Consider the following 26,282-nt stretch of genomic DNA (forward strand, 5'->3'; position numbering starts at 1 on the left):
TTTTCTTTTTTTAGCTGTGCTTCAAAGAGTATTATCTAACTGGAGGCTAAATCCACACTGAAGTTAAACTGGAATTTTTCATGGTCCAACCCATCTTTCCCATTGTCAGACACCAGTTCCCCTTGATGAGAAAGCAGTATAGCCAGATTGCAAGGCACAACCCTGTATGGGCAGGGAGGGACTGCTGGTAGCTGTCTATTCCTCTTGCAGTTCTCTCAGCCCAGAGGAGGGCAGGGGTAAGAATAATTTCAGGTTTGGATGTTTTGTGGTTTGTTCTTTTCTTTTCTCTGTATGAAGGTCAGTGTTTTGTTTGTTTCCACTCTTTTCCCAGAACTGTAGCCCCAAACGGAGGTTTTTCCATGTATGGATTTAAATGTAATTGTAGCTGCTTCAGAGCTCGTTGATTTGCAGTCCAGCAAGGAACAGTAAGGTTTTTCCAGAGGTGTTGGGACATAACCAAGGCCTCCTCAGTTCTGCAGTCAGTTGTTGAACAGAGCAGGGAGAACCAATTGCTCATTGCCAGAGGCAAGGTTACTGCAGCAGGAACACCTCAAGTGGAGGTGTCCAGCTGAGTGACCCCCCCACCATCCCAAGCCATGAAAAGCAGACCCTAACCCCTGAGGAGGGGTGAGCTGTCCACCCACAGTGGGGCAGAGTTTCCACCTGGGCCTGGCTCACTGGACAGTCCTTCCACTTGCCCCAGCTGAGTCCCTCCAAGCCAAGGTCCATGAGGTCTGGCCCTTGAGTTGTGCAGGCCAGGTCCACCACTGTTCACCTGAGCCAAGCACAAGGCTATGTGTGGGCTTGTTACCCACGGCCTGAAAACCAGGTCATGTGTTTCTAGAGAAGGGCAAACAGAACAAGGAATTGTACGAAAATACCTTGGAAAATCTGGATCACCATTAAAGTAAACTGTGTGCATTAAAGTAAACTGGTGCTATCACATAGACTTTACCAATTACAGTGCTAACCACAGAAATAAAGGTTCTAGAGGTGCTTGAATGTTGCAGGGATCAAACTTAGATGTTGTCTCACAAATGAAAACACTTGAAATCACACTGTTAGAACGCAGCCATCCTTTCACAGGGCATGACCCAATCTCAAACAGCAAGGCTACAAAATTCCTATAAGCAGTGCCCAGCTGAGATAAAGTATGCTTGTTTCTGCAGAAGTGTATTCCGCTATTTTTAAAGCATAACTACTCCACAAGCATCCAGGGTAGAAGAGAGGTTGTATTTGTTCACAGCGAATTCTAGTTACAGATCTCTGGAGTTTGTAAATAATACTTAGAATACAATATTTCATATTGGTGCAAAATGTACAGTCAAACACAAAACATGTATTGCAAAATATACACAGAATTGTTCTAAGAACAGAACCCAAGGATGAACAGATGTTTAAATAAAAGAGAAAAGTCCATATTTTATAAATTTTTAAAAAAAATCTATTAGTACACTAGGTATGTTTTTTGTAGACAAGTTACCACAATATAGTGATGTGTCTCATTTGCAAGGCAGACATTGAGAAACAAGTTACATCATTAAAAGCTAGTTTTTGAGACCAATCCACAAGTAAATGTGTGATAACACATTACTGGTTTGAGGCACAGTGTGGAAACTGTTTTCAACCACTTTAATGCTTATACTTAGGCTGTTTTTTTTTTTCTGAGAATTAGGCGGGTGCACAAAGAATAAGCACTAGACAATAACTTGTCAGCTTAGATTAGTTTATTGGGTCAGGATTATTTATTACTGATGTATTAGAACATTCACAAGAAATGCTATGAGACACCTTAAGAGTATCTTGGTAATAAAACAGCATTCATACAACTGTGTAAATTAGATGATTTAAATAACCAGAAGTGAAAAACAGTTATTTAAGCAATAGTTAAGTTATAGTTTGAGAAGAATTAAGTCATTTTAAACTAGGAAAGACGCTGAAATCTATAGTGAATTACAAACTCTAATGCTTTGCATTCAAAACAGAGATGTTGTCTTCCAATATTCAGAACTTGTAGCTTTAAGATACTGATTGCTGCTAGCTACACCATTGCTAACTAAACTATCACAAGGATAACTTGCTTTGGGCATGTTTGGAATGCTAGAGTTATACAGCTATTGCTATGTTACAGATCCCCAAATTTTGCTTTAAAATAGCAGTGAAGGCTTTATAAGCACCCAAAAATTACACAATAAATACTCAATAATACTTCAAGCACCTCTTGCTACCCAGTTTGGCAAGATAAGCAGCACTAAGAAATGGATGCCATGGTGAGACAAGGTATTAGCAGTTTGACTCGGGCACTCTTGATTTGTGCCTGCCTGCCTGCCTTCAGAAAGCAAAAGAGCTTGTGTGGCACACTCTGTGATGGTGAGAGAGACTGTAAGTGCCAGGCAGTCACCAGACTTACAACCTTTCTGCAGTCAAGCACAAGGGCAGGCTCTCTGCTCTTCAACCTGCAGTGATCTGTATGGGGAGAAGCTCTGCCTTGTATGGCTGATGTTTATATGGGGAGTTGCTGCCAGAGGTGTAATAGGGCATATGCACAATATAAATGAAGCCATATCTTCTGAAATCAGGTTGTCCCCAAAATAACACACTTGACCAGTGCAGAGTGATATGGTAAATGGGTATGCTGCCAGGAGAGCTCAGAGGGATAACAACACCAGTAACACTGCCCTATTAAAAAATACTTTGTTTTGGGATAGATCTTTAATATCTACAAACATTTATTTCAAGACTTCAACTTTTTCAGCACTGATCTGCTATAAAACCTTTTCATAAATTATCTTCACAAAAAATAAAGTCACTCTTTCAGAAAACATGTTCAATATAACACACTTGTATCAGTACAAATTCTGTCCTGTGAGTCTATGGCAGAGAAGCCATAACCCACACCGAAATCTCTCCAAAGCAACATAACCAGGACTCTAAAACCAGAAGGCAACTATTCCATTAATTACCACGGTAAGCAGAAACAGTGCTTCCCAAACACACAGAGTGCACCCTTTCAGTGGACATGTATGGGTTTACAATCAATAGTCTCTGTCCTGTAAACATTGAAACTGCCACTCTAACTGCAGGTTAAGGTTAATAATTTGCATTCATTTCACTGCACTCCACACATACAATGCCTACACTGCTAAAAAAGAAACCACAACAAAACAAAAATATTAAATAGCAAAAGGAATGAAGGCTTTGGGATGGATGTCTCCTGAAACTAAGTGTCAAATCAGTAAGTGTTGACATTATAAATAAAACTTGAGCATTATTTTACGCATTATAGAAGCAGTCTAGTAAAACCGAAAACTTAGAATAGCAGCAAATTTGCTCAAAAACATACACAAACGTTCAGTCAGTCAGCTATAAATACATTCTGCAATGTGAGAAGCCATCTCTATCCCCAAGCAGGCTTTCAAGGAGAACACAGTGTTAGACATAGATGGGGATCAGGAACACTGCAGCTGGAGAAACTCCTAAACAATTGTATTCTACAAACTTGTTCTCATTGTTATCTGAAAGTGCATCTTTTTGTCTGTAGAATCATCCCCATATTTACAAAAAAAGTACAAACATTGCAATTTTGCCACACTCTAAGCCTATCTAACCTGTATTTTCTGTTAAGTGCAAAAAGTATAATGAAGTTATACATATTCTGATGCATATAAAATTGAAGCCTGAAAATGAGGCAACGTTGTCACCGGTGAATCCAAGGCAATTCAGTAGTTGCCAAATCTTTGCTGCACAGCTGTTAAATGGCTAAAGTAGAAGCTGAAGTAGAAATTAAAGAATAGTCTAAGCCAAACTGACAGAGCAGCCTTCAGAGCAGGAACTCCATTCCCCGACTCTCCACACACATTCACCAGCACATGCTCATACCTTCATTACCAGTTTTGGTACAGAACTAGGTCCAAAGGGCAGGAGGGCAGCCTGGCAGAAACAGGAAGATGTACAGTCACTTTGAAGGTGGTAAGGAAGACTTATGGGGTGCAGACTGAAAAAGTATCTACTGCCAGTGCAAAAGTCTGATGAGCCCCCAGTACTGGTGCTGGAATATGGACTGGAGACTGTGCAAGACAGAGCATACCTACAGTCAGTACATTATTAAATACATATGCAACAAATCTGTTGTGTCTTCAACGTAAGCCCTTTTTAAGTGTCACAACAGCTCCTCTTACCTTCTCCTCCCACAAAAAGAGGTTTCATTTGATAATGACATTTATATGACAACAGACTGTTACAAAATCACATGCATGCATAAATGCTGAGCAATTTGAAACAGCTGACATTCAGATCAAGTACAATATTTGCTCTAAAGACATTAAATCAATACAATATTTGTAAGAGGGTAACCATGAGGATTAACAACAATTGTCTATAACAGTTCATTTAGTTTTGTTCCTTAGGTAAGTCTTGCAGTGACAGCTTCTTCCTAGTTCTTAAAATGCTACAATAGCCATTGCCACTGGTTTTAGACACACAGATACTTGACTAAATCTAGAAAGAGCAAGCAGAGCTCAAACTGCATAAATGCAGAAACTGTACTCTAAACATGGTTGTGCTTTCACTATATTGCCATCATGTCGTGTTGGAAAGTACAAGTCCTGCCTGATGTCCAAAACTGGTGAAAGGAAGCTCCACAAGTGAGTGCTATCAGAATGTAACAGGGCAAAAGCTGTATAATTAGGCACTGTGGAAGGAAATACAATAAGGCGTAGTCTTAAAGGGTGTGTGCACATGTATGTACACACAGGTATGTACACACATGTATGTACACATACATAAACAAAAGGTTTTTGGCAAAATAACTCTTTCATCTAAAACTCAATGCAGTGAAAACACCAGCAATTTAAACTGTACAAATCAAGGGTAAAAGCCATGGGGGGAAAAAAGCAGCAAATTTTCTGAAGTAGCACCCGTATCTCAGGGATGAGCTTTTGAATTTTAGTTCTACTAATTCAAGGCAGAGGTAATGTGTTTATCCATCAAAATAGATTTTAACCAACTGACCACCTGCACTACTCTGCAACATTGTGGTATCTGAAAGGAACCAGGGTTTTTAGGACCTTTCTCTTCCCAGTGCTGGCAATGCCTAAGTAGGACACTAGTAAAAGGTCAGGAGAGTGTACCTCAGCAGGAGAGATGCTAATTGTGCTGTTAGTGCCTGCCATGGTTTATAGGCAAGGTAAAAAGGCAGTGGAGAGAGGATGAAGGAGTGTGCTCCGGATAGCAAAGAGCCTGCATCTCTTCACTGTCCACAGTTACAGCTCCTAGTCCAGTGTCCCTGATGTTATTTAACACCTGTCTTGACAGAACTGAGCCTCTTCCCCTACACTTATGTTGCTGCACTATTTGAAGTACTTGGCCATGTGACCACTAGGCTCTCTCACAATACTACTAAAACAGTCAGTGTGGAGAATCATCTATCTGCCCACTGTCACATAAATTATACTGCATTGTTATCTTCAGTGGAAAGGCTATGTCTAAATGTTTCATATTAACTGTGAAGAGTTTACCCCCTCCCTTCATGCAGGCCTTGCATACCATGGAAGAAAATACTAGGCCTTCTCAGACACCATATGCAATGAAAATGTGAGAAAAAAATACACACACACATACACATATTCTTGATATAATGGCCTTTACAGAACCTGAAACTAGAACATCTTAATAGAGGGGTTAATGAGCGAGTTTCTCCTTTTAAAAGCTTTACAGGAAGTTTCCTGTCTCAACTGAATCTGTTTTGCCATCAAAACACATTAAGCATCATTTTTGATGCACAGAGGCTATACCAAGTGTTTTTCTTAAGCTATGTTTTCATTCCAGTGTGGCACTTATCTACTCAAATACATGGCAGTTGGTTTCTGGGAAAAAAAGAAAAGGGAACAAAACTCAAAGCCTTCTTGTCCTCTACCAGGACGCCCTCTGGAAGCTAGGAAGAGATTACACTCATACTTCAGAGTCACCTTGCTACCATGATGCCATCCCAAAACAGGCTTTTACAGAGTTCCAGGGATGGGAAATCGTCACAAGGAATATGCCACAGCAAGGGGCCCTCTGATTAAAATATTGTGACTTGTGAGTTTCATGTTATTTCAGATAACAGATACAGAGCAAAAGGAGAGACAGACAGGTCCTTAACAAGCCAAGAACTTGAACACTGTCAGATACATGATGCAGGATTATATATGCCTGGAAAAATAGTAAGACAGCCTTATTTATTTGGGCTGCAGAAGACAGTCAGTACCAGAAATCTTAAAATTTATGCACGTTTTCTGTAACAAAAAGCCCAGCTTCCATTACTGAGTCAGCAGCTGGAAAGCAGACCATGCATTCTTTCTGCTGTCCCAAGGATACCAAGCAGTTTCTCTCTCTTTCTGGACAATTATGAAGCAGCAGCCTGTTCCAGATTTCCTCTCTAATTTGTGAGCTTCATTCAGACAGTGCACATCCTGAAATACAATACTTGGTCCTCCCTACTTGTAATGCTGGTACCAGGATGCCAGAAGAGGTCCAGCTGACCCCTCATGCCCAGGTTCTAAAGAAGACAACCCTGTGTTTAATGATCAAGAAGACAAGGCTTTTAGCTCTGTACTATCCAAACTATTCCCTTCACAGCAGGAGTCCAGTTTTCATGTTGAATGAAAGCAAAGTTTTAGTCCACACTGTGGGACCTGAAGAACATCCCCAAATAAAAATTAAGAATTTAAACAATTAAGAAAAGGTTTCACTGAAAACAGAAGTTGTTCCTCCAATTCCATCTCTACCAGAAAACTGAGAAGGAATCCCTAGATTGAAAGGAGAAGCTGCAGGCATCTGCCTTTTTTCCAAAGCTGTTTTGTCTCTCTTTCTAGCTTTAGCTGCATCATTCTGTTGCTATAGATGACATTCACACCCTTGTTGTAGCACGACCAGAAAGCAGAAAGCACATGTAATGGTCAGCTGTTGCTGAAGCTGTCACGGTGCTAGGAGTACAGACTCATCAACGAGACCCAGCAAGAACTGCATCAGCATATAACTGGCTCCATCTCAAAACAGCTTTTGTGTATTTCAAAGTTAGACTTAAGTCCCCCAAAGCAGCTAGAGATGTTTTCCTAGACAGACTGGCAAGAGGTATACTCTAAAGGCTAACACTCAAGTGATGAATTCATGCCACCCACAGCTGAAATAGTTATTACTGTGCAACAGAGGACAGGTAAGCCCACCATATGGCTAAGTAGGCTCTAGCCAACACGGCTTAAGCAGCTCCAAGCAGCAGATGCACAGAAGTGGCAAAATCTTGCAGGCCCCACCCCCTGCCCACAAGTGGCTCAGAGCCCTTTGTGTATGATGTTGACCAACAGTGAAAGGTTCAGTTCCTGGGGAACCACAGTGAGATGAGACAGCAGAGATGTGAGTGAGGAACAACATGACTATAGCCATGGATAGCAGATCTGGATGGTGTATGGCAGGTGTGTGGCTGCTCCAGCACAAAGCTGTAAAAGTACTGGATTGCCACAGCTTCAGCAGATGGGTAAACACAGAGAGGTGATCTTCACCTCACAGGAACTGATGAAGAAACAGCCTCTGAAGAGCACACACTTATCCAAGTGAGAAAAGACAGTCAGTGTGTCCCTGGGCCCACACCTAGTAACACCCTCAAAGACTTGAGAAGCTTAGCGAGGTAAGTGAATTTTCATGATGACTCTCGCATTCCCAGTTATTTGAAGCCTAGATGCTAAGGCTCCTCAGTAAAGCTATGTTGCACACCAGTTCAGCTCTAATATATGACTGTGCTGATTTACTTAATTGAACACTAAGTGATACTTCTTTTAACCTAATTAATGATGATTCTTGAGCTTGCTGTTATGTAACAGTCCAAATTAATGAAAATGAAACAACACAAGTAAAGTCAAGACAGAAGAGTCTGGTGTCAAAGTTAATGGTTTCAGTGATAAAAAAGAATTGGTATAAAATACTATTGCCTTGGTATTCTTGTTCCTTTTTATTTTGAGAGTTGTAGCTGATGAAATTCAAATGCCTTTTAAAACTGGCTTTGGCTGAATAACAAGAAACTAAGCTACAATTGAAAAATTGCTCTACAGGCTGTTTCCCCTTCATTCATGCTGTCCAAATACTGTTGAAGTAAATGCTCTGAAATATTTTGACTCAACTGTTCTAGTACTTTCTCTCTTCCCAGTGCACTGGGATCCTTTTACAGAAATAATCTCTCATGTGTTTTGTGTTTTTCTCTTTACACTTGTACTGTTTCATACCTTTTTACTGTGCTATTTGGACTGATCTAAGGAGCTCTCAGCAGCTCATGCTTTTGCCTTTTTTTGGTTAAGATGCTATTGTGAGCATTAATTTAAAGGAACACATTTTCAGTTATAGAACAATTAAAAAAATTATCTATGGAATGATTTTCTTTAAGAATGAACTGGGAGGAGGGAAGGATTTTTTTGTGAAGGCAAATGCAGAAATCTCAGCATCTTGGAATCTGTTTGGCTGGGAAACAGCTTACAGAAAAGCAACCCCAAGTAAACATTTCAGATGAGACAAGTGGTACATAATAGTTATTTGTGACAATGAGGTACTATCTTTGAAAGACAAAGAAGAACCCAGTACTATCAAAATGTAATGAAAGGCACGCTCATAGGCAACACTCTTCACGACTTGTCTGCACTCGGTTTTCCTGGGCCAGGGTGGTATCTACCATAGGAATGAACACAGGTCTCCCCTTTGCGTCCTCCTTCAGAGACTGATGTGCTATCCACCTTCATCTCTTTCAGGCTTCCAGTTTTTTTCTGCTTCTGCTTGGATTTTTTCAACATATGGACCTAAAATTGAAAAATTTAAAGGAAGGTATTAAAATAGCTGTAGTCATCAATTAGCTGATCTAAGGCAACGAACTAACAACCAAGTAAAAAGCTGAAAAACTTTTTTTTATGACTACACAACTATCTGGTGCACCTATCCTTGTAAAGCTATAGGATTTACTGCTTTTTTTACATAAACATATGCACATTATATATATGAACGTGTGTGCATATATATTCCTGTACACACATACGTATATATACCCATATATAGAGATAACTAGTCAGTAACCTGGTAGAAGAAGAAAAAATGATTCTCACTAAAGTACAAGTTAGGTTTGCTCTCTCTCTCACTTTCCATTACCCTTCCACTTCATCTCATGAAAAGAACAAAGTTTTAACATATTCTGAAACTTTGAAGTATGACCCTCTCTTTCACTTCTCAGCAAGGCAATGGTTCTGGTACCCCTCCCAGTATAGCTACATATCCTTTGAGCTTGCCTACAGCAGCATATGTCTGTGAGTTGAAAAGGCATCCCTAAGGTAGCAAGCAAATGTGCAGACTGGTGTGTACCACAGTCACCTACTGCAAAATGTTTATTTCACAATTTCAAAGTCAATAGAGAAGTTAAATTCTTAGGGAGCTGATGCTGTCTTTTATGTACACATTGAGATAATCAAGAAAAAAACAGACACTGATTACCCAAGTCTTTTTCACAGGCCTTGCTCCTCTCTTATTAATTTTTCTCCTTTGCTACTGCTGTCTAACAGACCTTCCCTTCTCCAGCAGACTGATTCCTACCTCGCACACTGCACTACTACCATGGCCTTTATACCTGCCCTGCTTCAAGAAAAGCAACACTACCTGCAGATCTCAATACAGAGGAAAAATTGGATCACTAGGACAAAGCTCAGGGACTATTTTTTTAAACATGAGCCTCATCTGAGCCACTGGAGAGAGCCTTCAAACTGTGCTCTTTAGAAATTTTTTTTCTTAGAAATTGTCGTGTCAGTTACCACGTAGTGCTAAGCAGCTCCTTTAGGGTTCAGCATGAGAACACAGACAAGCAAGATAATACTGTAAGATCCAGTGCAGGAACAAAGTCAAATTGCTAAGAGAAACCCACACCCAGTACCTTTGGTCCTGCAGCAGAAATTATAATCTGGCCAGGGGCCTGAATCCAGGGCTCTCCATCAACTTGAACTGGAATTGGCTTTAGGAGCGTTACACGGAAATACGAGCCTTGAGCTATGCGGATTCCTGATCGAAAACCACCTTGGACTTGACCCTGTTAGGGAGTAAAAGCCAGGATATCAATCACCCCAAGTAACAAGAAGTACAAATACTAGCTGCAATTAAACTGGGTGGATATTATTTTATTCTCACCTGACATTTTAAGTTTCAGCTAAAAAACTGCTTAGGCAAAACTAATTATTAATTATTTCAGCAAGTCCAGGAAGGAGAACTCCCCTGCAGGCTGCAGGAGGCAAAACAACTCCCAAAGCAAAGCTGTTTGTATACAAAGGTTGGCCAAGGAGCATACACTCACAAAGGTCTTGTTTGCTTTGGATACCCCCTCCATAACACAGTGAATACTTCTAAAAACACCTAATTATACACACAGACTTTGGCACATGTGAAATTCCAAAGTCTAAAAGCAGTTTATTAATCAGAGAGAGTTCTTCCAAACTCAACTCCAAATGTGGGAGTAAAAACCTTAATATCACAAATCCAAAGCACAGGTTTGTTAACATTTATACTCCAAAGCTGCTTCTACTTTCACAAAAGATTTAAGGATCCCTACCAAAACAACTCTTTAGTGTATTTTAGAAGATCTAAATTACAAAATAAAGCTGACCAACACTAAAGATTGAGCTCCACAAAATTTAAGCACCCACGTTTCCATTTTTGGCAGTTTTATGGATTAGTTATCTCTAGTTACCTGACCACATATACTTCTTCAGCAGCAGATTTCTTTAAACAGTGGTAAGATATGAAGACAAAAATAACCTACCATCCCACAGGAGTGCATTACTAATAGCAAACCATTGTAAAAATATGTAATACATGAAAGAATTAAAAAAGAATTCCATAAGTTGAGTCATAAAATTCTTTTCAGGAACAGCATACCACCTGCTTGATGTAGCATTCAAATCAAGAGCATAAGTATCATATTCTCAGTGATATGTGTTGGAAAGCCTGTCGCAGATAATTATAAAGCAACCTGTCTTGATGGAATCTCCACTGTGATTGTAATGAGGTACAACAAGACTTTTCGCAAATACACTAGGTGAAGGGTGCATGTTTTTGTAATATTAGAATAAAATCTTGTTTTCATCCCATGGACCATTGCATTTGGACACCATGATACCTGTTACGAGAAAGCCAGTGCATTCCATAATACAGACATATATTTGTATTTTATATATACACATACATTGCATAATATATATATATGCACATATGTATGTTTCTCTACTTGGTTCAAAGTCTAGTTAAGTCACGAAGCATAAAAATCCCCATGGATTTTTAACAAGTTCTCAATTCCTATTACTTCTTCTTACCCAACCTTAACAAAGAGGCATAATTGCACTTGGAATGCGCTGCTTGTCACAGAAATAAGCCTGTCCCATAAAATGCATGTTTCTCCTGAGCTGACTGGGATGCCAACTCACCATGTGCACGACGCCAGTCACACCAACCACCTCCAGCAGGCCGTCATCGATGCGAGGCTTCTCAAAGCGGTTGTCACTCTCAGAGCCCCAGAGGTCGGCCCCAGAGCCCCAGCTGTGTGGAGAGCACACCTGTGACCACCTGTGCTGTGCCCCCAGGCATGCTCCCTCGTGCCCTGCTAAAGGTGGCTGGTTTCATAGCCTTCAAAAGCTACACGCTCTGCTCCCCCACCAGCTGGAGGGAGCAGTTTTCCTGCATTGTAAAAGCAGGAGCTCTTTTTCTAAAATCTGGAAGAATTTTTATCAGATCTTTTAGTAGTAAAAGGAGCGAAGTAAATAGTTTCAGTTGGAAAGCAAAGGTGTAAATAGGAAGAAGGTAACTCTGTAGAGTTTTAGATTGCTGGGAAATACAGGTTACAGCTAAACTAACCCTTAATTTTCAAGACTAAAGAACTTAACATAGCTCTTAATGGTCTTGACAACATTCACAGAAGTTACTGAAGAGAAACTAAAGCTAAAACAATTATCAAGATTTCATTCTTGTACCTGGCCAAAAGCACCTGTAGTTAGGCAGATATTCCTGCACTTCAGTCCCTTGAAATGCTTCTGACAATTTAAACCATCTGCTTTTTGTGCAGTACTGACCCTCCCCACTCAAATCACTTGCTTATTGTTTTGGCACATGAACTACTTATCACTTAATTGGGATCTTTTCTTCTCCACAGCTCTCATGTGCAATGTGTATTTGTGTACATGTAAAAAGGAGTATTTGAATAAAACATTTTCAGACTGAAACCCAAAGAGATACAGGTTGTTTAAGACAAGACAGTACTTGAAAAAATAATAGCAGGATTAATTACCTGCTGATTTTGTGCAAATAAAAAACCTACCTCAATCAACATCACATCTAAGGAAGCCAGATCTCCTGTGGAATTACACAACAGTTACTCTAGCTCCCTGCAGGTGTCAAGGAAGCACTCACAGACCTGTAAAGGTATCTGAACTGTGGTCTTCCATGGCTACCCAGGTAGCATCACACACTTCATGTATATACTGACCAGTTGCCTGTAGGACCTGGGCAGTGTCTTACAGTGAAATCCTGGCCTTCACTGCAGGAACTGTTTAGGTACCCAGTCCCCAGCATGTCAGAAAGTGTGTGCAGGTTGATTGTCATTGATCCTGTTACCTAGCCATTTGGCATTTGATGCTCAAATACTGAGCAGCAATTCTACACACACAGTCCAGCATGCCCACAACGGATCCTTCCTCTTCTTTTTACCTGGGTATATTAATAAAGATGAGTCCTTCTATACTTGGTAACTCCACCTCGTGCTGGTCCACTTGCAGCTTTATATCCTTGTGCAGGTTTCTAGTGTGGCTTATCTTCTGCAACCCAACCTTCACATAAACTCCCTTGTTGTGAAACCTAGGAGCAGACAAGGATCTTGTAACTAAAAGGTAAGGCAAAGCATAGCACTCTTCCCTGTATGTATACCACTATTGTCCTCTAGCAGGTATATTTAAAGACTTTTTCAATTTAAATCCATTTCAAATTCTTCTAGCTTTACTGCATAAAAACAAAGCACAAACCATGAACTGCTACTCTGCATACCTTTACTTAAGGGATGATTCTGCTGTTGAGGCATGTGCAGATTGTGAAATTTTGTTACAGAAAAATGGTCCCTTCTTGAAGCATTGCCTGAATACAATGCCTCTTTGAAATGTAAACTCCTGGGCTGGAAGATTACATTTTTGACTAAGACTTAGAGGTCATCATGACCAATTTTAAATTGTTTTCTCAAGCAATGCTACAATACTTATGGCAAAAAAAAAATTGAAAATCTTTGCTTTATACATTCCTAATTAATTTGAAATATATTTAGCTTCAGAATCTTAAAACAGGTTTAGTAATCTCAACTTGTGACAGAACTTTAACATCTCTAATTTTAGTATAAAAAAGATGAGGAAGATTTTTATAGCATCCCTAGAAATGGCAAAATATTTTAAGAATAACATAAACAAAAGATGGTCAAACATACAGACTACTTTCTTCTATAATGGAAACCTTTGGATACATGGCCTTTAGGGCAACCTTTAAATAAAAAGCATAAATTTTAATTATTTTACTCTACTAGTACATGGTTGTTGTTGGAATTCATCTCTGCAAAATCTCTCTAGCATTACGTCTAAATACCGTAGACATTAAAGTGGGGAAGACAGCCAATGCAGGTTACAGCCAAATCTTCAGACACTTTTCAGTTATCTTAAATTATTACATTGGGAATGATTAGTCCTATGTCCTAACAGTTTAAAATAGCACCAAATTAAAGGTACTTCAGGTAATACCATTTAACATACACTTCTGCTCCATGCAAGATGTGTCTATGCTAAGACAGCTTTTGTCTAATTTGGATACAACTGAAAAATACTGGAATATCAGTAGGAAACACAACACTTGCAATATCCCCGAGAAGTACTAATTTCTCTTGCATGAAGAAGGAAGCCTTCAGAAACTGAAAGAATACTTCACAGTGCCCTAACTGCAGAACAGTTACATATCTCTGTAAAATAAGAGATATTGTATTACATTGCATTAAATTGCGCAAAATATTCTCCCAAACCTTGCATTTAGGAAACTGCTTGCCCTGGCAATCTCCTGCCATTTTGGATGGTACAAATAAGATGTGATCTCTTCTGCAGTATGCAATCCTAAAGAGTGCTCCAGGATCCCCCTGGGAGTGACTTGGATGAAGACCAGATGCCTCCTCAGCAAGTTCACTGACAACACAAAGCTGGGAGAACTGGTTGATACCCCAGAGAGACCTGCAGCCATTCAGAGAGACCTTGACAGGCTGGAGAGATGGGCAGAGAGAAACAATCTGAAATTCAACAAAGAACAAAGGGAGAGTCCTGCATCTAGGAGAAATAATCCCGTGAACCAGCACAGGCTGGGGGCAATCTGCTGGAAGGCAGCTCTGAGGAGAAGGACCTGGGTGTCCTGGTCCATGTGTCCTGTCCATGTCCTGAACCACAAGCTGTCCACGTCCATGTGTCCTGGGGGCCAAGAGGCCAACTGGATCCTGGGTGCAGTAGGAAGAGCATAACCTGCAGGTCGAAGGAGGTGATCCTACCCCCCTGCTCAGCCCTGGTGAGGTACATCTTCAGTCTGTGTCCAGTTTTGGGCTCCTCAGTACAAGAGAGACATGGAGCTCCTGGATTGTGTCCAGTGAAGGGCAACAAAGATTATTAAGGGACTGAAGCATCTCTTTAACCAGGAAAGGCTGAGGGAGTTGGGCCTGTTCAGCCTCAAGAAGAGAGGGAACCTTACCAATGTCTGTAAGTGTCTGAAGGGACAGTATCAAGAAAACAGAGCCAGGCAACAAGCAAAGGCAAGAGGCAATGAGCAGAAACTGATGCACAGAAGTTCAACCTGAACATGAGGAACAATTTCTTTACTTTTCTTTACAATGTCTTACTGAGCACTGGAACAGATTGTCCAGAGAGGGTGTGGAGTCTCCCTCACTGGAGATATTCAAGAAGCATCTGGAATACAATTCTGTGCCAAGTGCTCTGGGATGACCCTGCTTGAGCAGGGAGGTTGGAGAAGATGACCACTGTAATCTCTTCCAACCTGACCCACTCTGTGATTCCGTGAATGAAGGCAGATGCCCTGTCATTAAATTTTACACTGTGAAAAAAAGTTATATAGTTTGGCAGTCACCAATGCAAAGACCATCACTGCCACAATAGACACTATTTTTATCTGCCTCGCAATGCAAGATGAGTGTTGAATTCCTGCAGGGGTGTTATCACTGCACTTTGAGCTGCTAGCAAAAGATAAGCAGTCCAGAGCATAAAAAGAGACTGTTCTGAATGAGGCCAGAGAGCACACAGCTTTTGGGACATTTATCAGTTTAAGGTCTTGCTTCAGAAGAGCACTCAAGCCTGTATTTCAAGGACTATCTGCAATTTCTGTTGCCACAACCCAAACCTTCCTGTTCTGCACTCAAGAGTAGCGAGCTTACCTGCCAGCAGCTGTGGCATCTTGCATTAAGTAGATACCACTTTTAGTTAATTTACTAGAAATAATTAAAAAAAAAAAAAGAATCTAATATTACTGGCAAGAGCGTGCACTTGCTTATGATGGGGAAGCATAAATTCAACTATTGTAGCAGTCATTTTCACAGGCAGTCAAAGGTAAATATCATGTGTCAGCGCTGTTGGCATGCACAAGCTTTTGGCGTCCGCAAAAATGTACCTCAATTCCTTATTTCATGTTTCCTTTACAGAAGTATATAGCCCTTTAGATTTGGGAAAATAATTAATTCTCTTCTTTCCCACAAGTCCTTCAAGTCACTCTGCAAGAATGATACCAAGACATTGTCCACTGCACTATGGATGCTGCACACTGGGAAATGACTGAGATGAAGACAAGGATGAAAAGCGCACAGGGCAATAGCAATCAAAGTACATCCCTTAAAAGCAGTGGCAATAAGAAGAGGATTTCAATATTTTGAAATGCTGCAGCTTTGCAAATATGGAGTACTATATTTTGAAGAAAGAATGAACATAACTTGTACATTATATTAACTGCACAAGTCCATCTAGGAAAGTTTCTCCTACTAGAATGGACACTGCCGCACACAAACTTATTACCTGACTTTACTACCTAAGATGCTTTCAGTCAAGTATTGAAAATGCAAACCAGTGGCTAATAGCAACTTATGTACTTACATCAACAACTGTATTAGTCAGTTTTTAAGAAAAGCACCATGAGCAATGCCTGTAATGACGGCAGAACACTACAAGACAGGTTGGATTACACATCATTGCACTCATAACTGGTCAGAGAATATTTTTAATAGTTACAGTTTGAACACTGCATAGTTGTAACTGGCTGTTGTAATTCTGAGAACCAAGAGACAATTTAGAAGGCATTTAATCACAAACACAGAGGAAGGCAAACAAAACCAGTTTCTATAAGTAATTACTGATTAATTACACAGACATGATTTCTTTTGCTTATCAATTTCAGCAATTATGGGAAGAAGAAAAAGTCCCATTACTGGTTGATGTGCACGCCAGAGAGGAGGAAGATCTCGTCAACACATTTTTAATATCATTCTCACTTGAGATATAGAGAGTTTTTTATGCTTCCATGCAGGTGCTGCAACAGCACTAGGCAAAACAAAAAAACATACAGTAGAAGTTCTGAACACTTCTGAACAGTGTTTATTGCTCATGTAGCAGCACTGCCTTCACTCTTGCAAAAGGCTTTGAGCAAGTGACATTTCCACTATCTCAAAATTTCACTAAACTCAACAATGCAGTTATTGACAACTAAAAATACTGAATAACAATGACATGGCTTCCAAAAACTGCTTTGTTGCTCTCTCAGTAGAGGGAAAAAAACCCAAACCATACCCAAACCAACAAAACAAAGTAACTTTGTGTCTATGACTTCCTGGCTAGCTTAATTCCTCCTTGTCCCAGCTCTGCCACAAGCAATATTAGTGGATACCTGTAGCATTTAAGATTATCATTTGCAGTATAAGTTCGAAGTAATGCAATACCACAAAATTGACCTTCATACCTAGTTTCCACAGGATTACCTGCTATTAAATTTCCCTGGTTCTTCTTCTCTAGCGTGATGAAAGTCCAAGCTCAACTCTGCATCAATGCCAAGACCACAGTAATTGTTCATCTGTACAATCTGACCAAAAGAAAAAAAAAGGTATCATTTCCTGCTTACATTTATAAATGAAAAGTGAAGACATTCCAAAGTTTTTCAACAAAAGCAAGCTTTGCAGATGATTCTTCCAAGTCACTTGCATCTTGACAGATTCTGGAAAACATTTTCCAGAAACACTGCACTAAAAATAAAGCTGCATGGACAACTGTTGACATGCTTAGTCATTATTTCCAAAGTATCAGAAACTTCAAAATTTAATATTTTAATTAAAAGTAACAGGCATAATAAGGCAGAAATAAAAACAAATGCAGAAATAAAACCAACTCAACCTCTCAAAGCAATTCTATGCAATAACTCCACAAGCTGCTGAACACTAATGCCACTATTATTTTTGGCATCAGCCATGGATTTATATTATATCATTGGGAAGACAATCTTACTTTAGAAGGTGACCAGCTTATACCAGATGAATGAACAACTTGACTTCACCTACTCAGCTGCGTTTTAACTAGCTCCCTATATGCCGACCTCAAGTTTCTACAGATTTCGACCACTTTTTCCATTAAATCTTTCTCTGCATGCCAGTTCATTCCATAACTCTTTTATCATAGGCCTTACTCTCCCATCCTTCACTTTTAAAAAGCAGATGGGAAAAAAAGCCCCTGTCTCCACTAAGTGAAAAATAGCTGGAACCTGAGCATCTTAAATCCTCCAATGGACTTGTAACGCCTAGGATTTTCCAGTGTCCAGACTAAAATCTTGGACAATTGCTACCATTGTTATGATTTCCTGCCTTTTTTTTTTTTTTTTGCAAGCCCCTTGTCCAATTTCTTCCTTTCATCTGAAAAGAGACAGAACTAGGATTCACATAGAGCTCCAAAATCACCATTTACAGTCAACATTTTTATTTTCCTAAACAGAAACAAGTTAATATGAACCAAGTGACAGTGACTTTCACTCAAAACAAAAAAAAGCAAATAACAGATGGCACATATACAGAAACACAATAGCAGTAAGATGATGGAAGGATTTACTTCCTGTATATGGTAGCAACTCCTAGTAATTTCTAAAACTGTGAAAGAAAAGATGAGAGTGCCTCTTGGGGAAGGGAATGTTTTTTGGTTGACACTCCAGTTTTACAAATGTTTTGGCATTTCTTCCAAAGCCTTTTCTTATTTGAGAATTTTTTTTTCCAGCTGAAGCATATAGGAACACCATCGCCATGTGAATATTTTAATTAATCCTCTATCAGATGCCTTTTGCTAAACAGCCACAAAAGATGCTCTGCAGTCAACCAGCCCTGCCAGAACTGAAACACTAGGAAACACCCCAATAAGGCCCAATCACAAAGACAAGTTAGCAGTAAAAATTAAACGATGTTAATTCCCATCCTCTTTGTGATTTTCACTAGAGCAACAGTTCCTAAGAATCACACCCAAACAGTGCCCAGCTTACCTTGGGAGGCTCAGGTTCCGCAATGCCATTTTCTGCTCCTTCAGCTGGCTCTTCTGCATCCAAAAGGATAGTCCAGCGATCCATAAGAACATCATCTGCCTCATCCACAGAAATCAAAATGGAGTATGGGTCCTCCCCACTGTAGCCAGCTCCCCAGCGCAAGACTCTCCCCAAGTCATTACCTGGGCAACAGTGAAGAACACCAAAAGGTGACTGTTTCACAATCAGTGCATCAGCCCAGTTTTACAAATCACACTGCACCAAGGTGCTCCAATCAAGTCACAGAACTCATTCATTTGGAAGAAAGAGTTAACTAGCACAAAAAAAAAAAAAAAAAATCTAAGCTGTGTTGTGTCTGCACATGTGCTTACCACTGCATACAGACACACTGGAGCATTTTCACAAAAAGTGGTAGAAAAAAAACCTGTTGTGGAGTTGAGACGCTAGGAAGCAAGTAAGTTTGCTGTCTACAGCAATGGCTGATGCACCTGTGTTTGTCAGGAGGAGGATATTTGCCCTCCCAACTCCTGCCCACTCACCCACACACATATCAACACTCCTGCCGCTTGTTTCTCCTGATGCTGTTTTTCTGACTGTCAGAATAAAAGCATGACTGTCATTTCCTTGAAATGCTGATACTGTGGTTTACTTTCCAGCACCAGCCTGAACTCAATCTTGTGGCATCTCAGCTGCAAAACCAAGTCCTGTGTCGGACTGATAGAGATAAAACCTTCCAGAGGGCTTCTGTGCTCAGCTTCTGTTCTTGCTGTGATTCTCACCTGTTCCTAAAGGTAAGATGGCAACTGAGGGCTCTGAGCACACCAGCTTGTGCCTGATCTCCTCGAGGGCACCAAGGACCCAGCCAACGGTGCCGTCCCCTCCGCACACCAGCACTCGGAAGGAGGGCACTTTGGAGAACGTGTGAAACCTCCATTGTGAAGAGAAGCACAGGGGAAAAGAAAAGTTACATTGGAATATAGGAAATGCAAAGTCCCAATATGCTATTTAAAATAACACAGTATTATTTGATTTCTGCCCATGCCCCTTTACCATCAGATTCTGGATCAAATTCAGCAAAATTAATAGAAAAATATGAAGTTGTAGATAAAGATGATTTTAAAAGGAGTGAAAAACCATATTCCTCTAAAATTCTTCACAGACAGAACTAAATGGTTAATCACTTCCTTTTTCAAGGGCACAGAGACCTAACTAGTCGTAATTTCGATGTGAACATCTGTAACTCTGTAAATCCTAGAGGAGATGTTGATTATGGGTGGTGTTTTTGTACTTAGTCATAGGTATCACAGTACATTTTCTTCTTAATAGTACTGTTTTCCTGGTGATGCTTACCTTTTGTGGCTTTTCATCCTACATAGCAACATATCATGGAAAATAATTGTTATTTCCCATTGCACAAGAAGCAATGAACAAGTGGGAGCATTTTGCCATAAAGCTACAGAAAGATTCCAAAGCCAAAACAAAAGGAACTGGTTACTGAAGCTGCAGCTTAAAGTGCATTAAAAAGAAAACAGAATTATACAGCTCTGACAGAAAAATTAGTTTGTGTATCTTGTTTATCTTGTCTCCTACATAAGCTGCATTTTTCCCACAAAGCTTTTGTTTTGAAGATCTTGTCATGACAAGTTCTTTGTTAAGTAGTAGTGAAGGAATGAGGAATAGGCTACAGCTTTCAGTTTTATGAAGCTGTAACAAAGTGGGGTTCATTAAATCAAGTCATCAGTTCCTGTCTTCCTACAAGCACATTATGTTCTGTTCCTTGTAGAAATGTTGCAGCTGTGATCAGGCAAACCCTGTTAATTCTGCAACTGCGGCCAAGTTTCAAGAGTCAAAATAGAAAATTTTATTATACATTCCTGGTAGTTCCCATGAAACATCAGAAGAAATAAAAGCAAAAATCCACCCTCATCAGGAAATGTTACATTTCTCTTTCCATCTCCATTCATTTATAAAATCTATTTATTTTCAATAATTATTAAATATGTGCTACTGTAAAGTGCATGTGACTTTCCCAGGGCCAGATTGTGCTAGATTTGACAGAAGCATATACATCAGGAACTACTCTATTCTCTTTTCTTTAGATAATCCTAAAGTTTAAATATGTTCTCACAGTAAGAGCAGTCAGAAGGAAATGATCCACTGCCCTGATCTTCAGGCACAGAACAGAAGAAATTTAGATCTTCAAAATAAGTGTCTACCCTTTTGAAAAATAACAGAACAATGTAAATTAAAAAAAAAAAAAACCAAAAAAAACCCAGGATGACTTACCCAGGCAGTGGGCCCCCATTGGTTAGTTCAAAGACTTGATGTGGGTTCAACAACTTTCTAAAACTGTACAGCAGATCCCGGCCTTTTAGACCACCACTTTTTGGATTCACAAATACAAGAAGTGGGCAACAATTCTGTGGTATCTTGGAAGCCTGAAAGAAGACAAGAAAAAGGGTAAGTCAATGCCATGAAAAGGCAGGAAAATTATACTGCGTCTCAGAAATACTACCTGATGCTTCCTTGATGCTGACTAAAAAATCCAGATTCTATAAATAAAAAGATTCAAGGTCCAGCCAATGGACAGGTTAGCTGCTGATCTTACTTCCCTAGGAATTTAAGGCTCCTTAACCGATTCCAAGTACACATTTGAGCCCAAGGCATTTTAAGTAGCCCTTCCTACGCATTTTCAGTAAACAGCCTGGCTAAAGAACAGTGTGAGGGATAAGAGTTCTGTACAATTAAAACAGTTTCCCTGAAAAGCAACATCTTCTCCCCAAACCAACTGAAAAATCTTTCTTTAGTTTTGTGGTTGACTTAGAATGCATGTCAATTTACAAGGACAAAGCATTTAAAAATTAAGATGTTTGGGGCAGACGGTGGTGTACTTCTGCCTATGAAATTAGAAGCTGAAAGCTTCTTTTAAAAATATGTAAGCTAAGCTTTTCCATCATGAGGATTTACTCAGGGGTGCCAGTATCTTATGACTTACTGAAACTGCTGCTGAAGGGACCATCAAAGCCTCCAGAAACTGCAAAGGAAGCCACTGGACATGGCAGAAGTGTGATTTCCTGGGGCACTCCATGGACTGCATAGGAGCAGCCTCACTGGAGGTCAAAATTTCCAGCCAACAGATGCACCTTGGGACTAGTGCTCACTCAGCCTGTCCACCCATAAATAGTTCTGTAAAATTATTTCTAACTAGTTCTAGAAAGATTAGAAATCACCAGCACACCTTTCATCCATCCTGACACAAAGCTGGGGTGCAGGTACATGACAGAAAAGTCCACTGGACATTTCAACAACTGCACCTCTAGACATAAATGTTTGCCATGGTCCCTAAGTTGTGGAAATTGTTATTTACAAATTGGACAGCATTCAGGGAACAGCAATTTGTCATGCAGCTGACCGGATGGATTCAGGGAACAGAACAACAGTGCTAAATATAAGTCAATTTAGACAAGAATGATTCAGGGGTCGGTGAGGCAGCAGCATGACTGCAGCGTGCAAGCATGTGGAGAGATACCAACAGCTACAGACGGGAGGAGGCGGCACCCAGAAAGCCTTTCAGCTGCTGCCTGTGAGCAACCACCAGAGACCATAATCTGAGGCGAACAACTGAGAAATCGGGTCAAATTTATGAGTTATATTTGTGGGGATGAAAAATGGAGTCCGACATTGAGACACCCCACACCTGTGATCTGATTTAGGTACTTTACAAACAAATGATTGTTTGGGTCTTCACAGTACTTGGGAGATTTCTTCTAATTTTCTGTTCTTAGAAGAGCTGGGTGCTAATCCTCTGCAAGTCACACCCTGCCAGATGTGTCAAGATGCTGACAAACATATAAAAATCCTTCTCCTCTAACACTGCATGAGAAATGTGCTCTGCCATCCAGTGTGACTCATGTCTTGATAAAGAGAAAACACATTGAGAAGAGGAACACTAAGCAGGTATAAAAGCACTTTATACTAAGGTATAAAAGCTGGTGAAGCAGGCACACACTGACTCCTTCTTTACTCATCCTTCAGATTCTACAAGACATTCAGTTTGAAAATTTATCTTGAAAAACAAATGAGCCAAACAAGGGCTGTTTTGGGGGACAAACAGCCAAAAGAATCTCATGCTTTATTTTACTGGAAAGGTTCCACTGCAGACAAAAGAAGTAGGTTGATAATAAAGAGGCTGAAAGCTGTACACACAGCTCTCTCCAAAGGAACCACCTTCATGCTAGACTGACAACTGAAGTCAAAACACCTTTGGCCTCTACATTCAGGCCTTATTGGAAAGGGGGAAACAATTACTCAAAGCATGCCCAACACATAACAAGGGTAATATATTCATTTCTGTTAAGCACGTGGAAAGGATATTTGTAGGCAGCAAAGGAAGTCTATGGAACATAATGTGCCACTGTCACAAAAGGTATTAAGTCAACAGCTCAAAGATCCATGCATCCCAAAGAGACAAGTGGATTTCATCTCCTTGAGCCATTCAAGAATTAATGGAAGAGTAAGCAGAGATCTGGTGTTTTCAGAAGCAAACGCCATCTTGTTACTCTGTCAGTTCCTGCACCATCATCTGCCATATCCCACTTAGAATAGCCTTTTGATAATCACAGAATCATCAAGCTTGGAAGACAACTCTAGGATCATGAAGTCCAACCACCCACCCAGCACTGCCATTGTAACACCTAAACCACTCAACCACATCATCATCAGATCCAAATGCCTCTTAAACACCTGCAGGAATGGTGACTTTCCTGGGCAACCTATTCCAATGCCTTACCACACTGATAGTGGTATTTTTTTCCCCCTAATATCTAATCTGAATCTCCCGTGTCTCAGATTGAGGCCATTTCCTCTTGTCCTCTCACTGCAGGCCTGGCAGGAGAGACTGACCCCCACCTCACTGCACCCTCCCTTCAGGGAGTTTTAGAGAGCAATGGGGTCAGCCCTGAGCCTCCTCTTCAGGACACTAAACAACCCCAGCTCCTTCAGCTAGTTCTCATAAGACATGTTTTCTGGTCCTTTCATGAGCCTTGTTCCCTTCTCTGGACACACCCCAGCACATCAATGTCCTTTTTGAAGTGAGAGGCCCAGAACTGGACACAGCACACAAGGTGTGGCCTCACCAGTGCTGGGTACAGGGGGACAATCACTGCCCTGGTCCTGCTGGCAACACTATTGCTGATACAGGCCAGGATGCCAAGAAGGCCACCTGGGCACACTCCTGACTCATGTTCAGCCAGATGTTGACCAGCATCCCCAGCATCCCCTTTTGTGCTGGGATGCTTTCCAGCCACTCTGCCCAGCCTGTAGTGCTGCATGGCGTTAAATCCCATGAGTAACAGAAGGCAGAGCAGCTCTGAAAGGAAACAGCATCTCCCATGGGGTAACAGAGCACATTGTTCCCTTCCAGCACTCCTTGTCCAGCTTTTACTCTGCCCTACCCTCTCTCCTGTCCACTTCCCATTTCTTCCTCTTCAGAGCTTTTTAAGTACATAAATTTATCTCCAGCCATTTCAACTTTCTGAACAAAACTAGCAACCTGAAATCTCAGGCTTGGTATAATGCCTGGAAACTTGTGGGGTTTAAAAAAAGAGGGCTAACAGTGTAAATAAAAAGAAAAAACCACGAAGTTCTGCAGCTCGAAGTGACAAAAACTTTTTCAAAGAAGAGCAAAGAAACCAGCCCAGCTCTGGAGTCTAACAAATACCTTACTTGAATGTAAGAACATTTGATTTTCTTCTCTTCTTCAGGAAATCAGTTTCTAAAATTACTGGTTTGGGACATTTAGAAGTGACATGCTGAACACATGTTTTATATTACTTGCTTTTAGAGGCACGTTCTAATGCACTGGGTTTTAAACCAAGTAACTGAAATAATTCAAAGGCAACATAAGGGAATCACAACTATTTCTGAAACATGGTACACTCTAAGGCGTTCAAAAGCACAGCTGTGTTTTGTAAAATTGTCTAAGATCTTACCCAAGTAACATAAATTCTTGTAAATATGTATTTACTGTAAATTGCCAACTATATTTCTTATCAAGTGTCAATACTATACCTAAAACCCCCCAAACCAGTTAAATATACACCCTGAATGCTACTAAGATTCACAAGCAGCTACAGAGAATGCCTGGAGCTAATAAAAAATCTGTACGTAGTGTAAAGTGAATAGTCCTACTACAAACCCACCTTTGTTAAGGTAACTTCCAATGTGAATTCCTAACTAAACCCATTTAGATGCAGTTACCAGAATAAAAAGAAGATTTCAAGAAAGTGCTTGTCCTTACAGTGAACTTGCTTCCCATCACAACTCTTCATTAAGCTTAAAGGAGTAAGAAACACTGCTAAATCCCCAGATAATGACCAGCTTTTAAGAAAACAATTATTTTTGGTAAGAATTAAAAAGTCTTAACAGTTTGTACAGTAGTGCAGGGTGCTGTTCCTTCTCAAGAGCACACTCTGTTACAATTACAGACAGCCACAAGGGTAGCACTCTAATGCTGCTAAATTTTTAAAAGTTCTTTAATAAAGCCCCAGTGGGGACAGAGGAGTGAGTTTGTTACTGGGCAGAAGAGAGTATGTGACTCACAGCCCGAGGACTCCCTTCCCCCTTTAGCCCTGGCTTCAGTACTGTGCTTGAGGAGTGAAATCTGCAGAAGGGTTTTGTGTTGGCTGGCATTCAGGAAGGAATTTATTGCTCCTTTCTTACAGACAGCTGAAGGAGGCTGCATGACTTAGACACTCTGACAATCACTGTGAATTGCTTAATTTGTCAGGAGTAGCACAACATGGCTTTAAACTGAGCAAGATGTTTATTATCCATGCTAATCCCCTTTCCATTGACTGTACTGTGTAATCACATCTCACAACAAAGCAGAACAAGGCATTCTGTGCCACCAGCCCTACCAGTGTGACAACCACAGCACATCTTCCTGGGCGGTGGGCTGACTCCAGGAACTGCAGATATCTCTGACAAGTAGAACTCAACATTTGCAAATGCCTGCCAGCAGCATCTTCCATGTGCAAGGACTCACAATGCCTCAAGCACAAATTTTCTCCACCCTGGCCAGAAAGGACCCACTATCTGATGAGAAATTATGTGCAAGGTGTCACAACACTACTGGAGCAGCAGCTGGGTCAACCCATAAGCTTTTCTTTATTTTTTGGCATATTGCAGAAATGGAAGAATCACGGAATCATAAAAGTTGGAAAAAGACATCATTAATTCCAACCTTTGACTGAATACCACTTGTTGACTAGACCACAGCACTAAGTGCCATGTCCAGTCACTTCTTGAACACCTCCAGGGATTGGTGACCCCACTGCTTCCCAGGGCACTCCATTCCAATCCTTGAAAACCCTTCCAGCAAAGGGTGAAAAAGTTAACAACCCTTTCAGAAGGGTGAAAAGCAGCCACTCATGTTTTGGCTAAAATGCTCACTTAACTACGATGCTTTTAAGATGTAAATATTTGTGTGAGGATTTAGTAGAATGAATGAAATGGAAAGTTTCATCTATTTGAGAACCTTCTACTCATCTTCCTGCTACTCTTAACAAATATAGATGCAGTATATCAGAGGGCACTCCACTAGTAAAAGGCATTCCTGATAAAGCCAAAAAAAACTGTGGTGATTTTGGCTTTAAACAACTGTC

General features: G+C 40.4%; 1 protein-coding gene across 2 annotated transcripts in view; it reads right to left on the bottom strand.

Moving 5' to 3' along the window:
• Nucleotides 1-1,214: 1,214 nt before the first annotated feature.
• The window catches only part of DGKQ (diacylglycerol kinase theta), an 89,237-nt gene continuing 64,169 nt past the window's right edge, over nt 1,215-26,282 (bottom strand). The window contains exons 16-23 of one of the 2 annotated variants that reach the window (XM_054652814.2): nt 20,905-21,056; nt 19,398-19,546; nt 18,619-18,800; nt 17,084-17,184; nt 12,751-12,897; nt 11,475-11,586; nt 9,935-10,087; nt 1,215-8,819 (exon numbers count right to left, since the gene is read on the bottom strand). In XM_054652814.2, the coding sequence (XP_054508789.2) occupies nt 8,649-8,819; nt 9,935-10,087; nt 11,475-11,586; nt 12,751-12,897; nt 17,084-17,184; nt 18,619-18,800; nt 19,398-19,546; nt 20,905-21,056 (1,167 nt within the window). In that variant the 3' untranslated portion in view covers nt 1,215-8,648. The remainder of the gene's footprint in view (nt 8,820-9,934; nt 10,088-11,474; nt 11,587-12,750; nt 12,898-17,083; nt 17,185-18,618; nt 18,801-19,397; nt 19,547-20,904; nt 21,057-26,282) is intronic. The other variant, XR_013180180.1, reaches the window with a different exon arrangement.

This window comes from Agelaius phoeniceus, chromosome Z (genome assembly GCF_051311805.1).
Source record: "Agelaius phoeniceus isolate bAgePho1 chromosome Z, bAgePho1.hap1, whole genome shotgun sequence".
NCBI classification, from domain to species: domain Eukaryota; kingdom Metazoa; phylum Chordata; class Aves; order Passeriformes; family Icteridae; genus Agelaius; species Agelaius phoeniceus.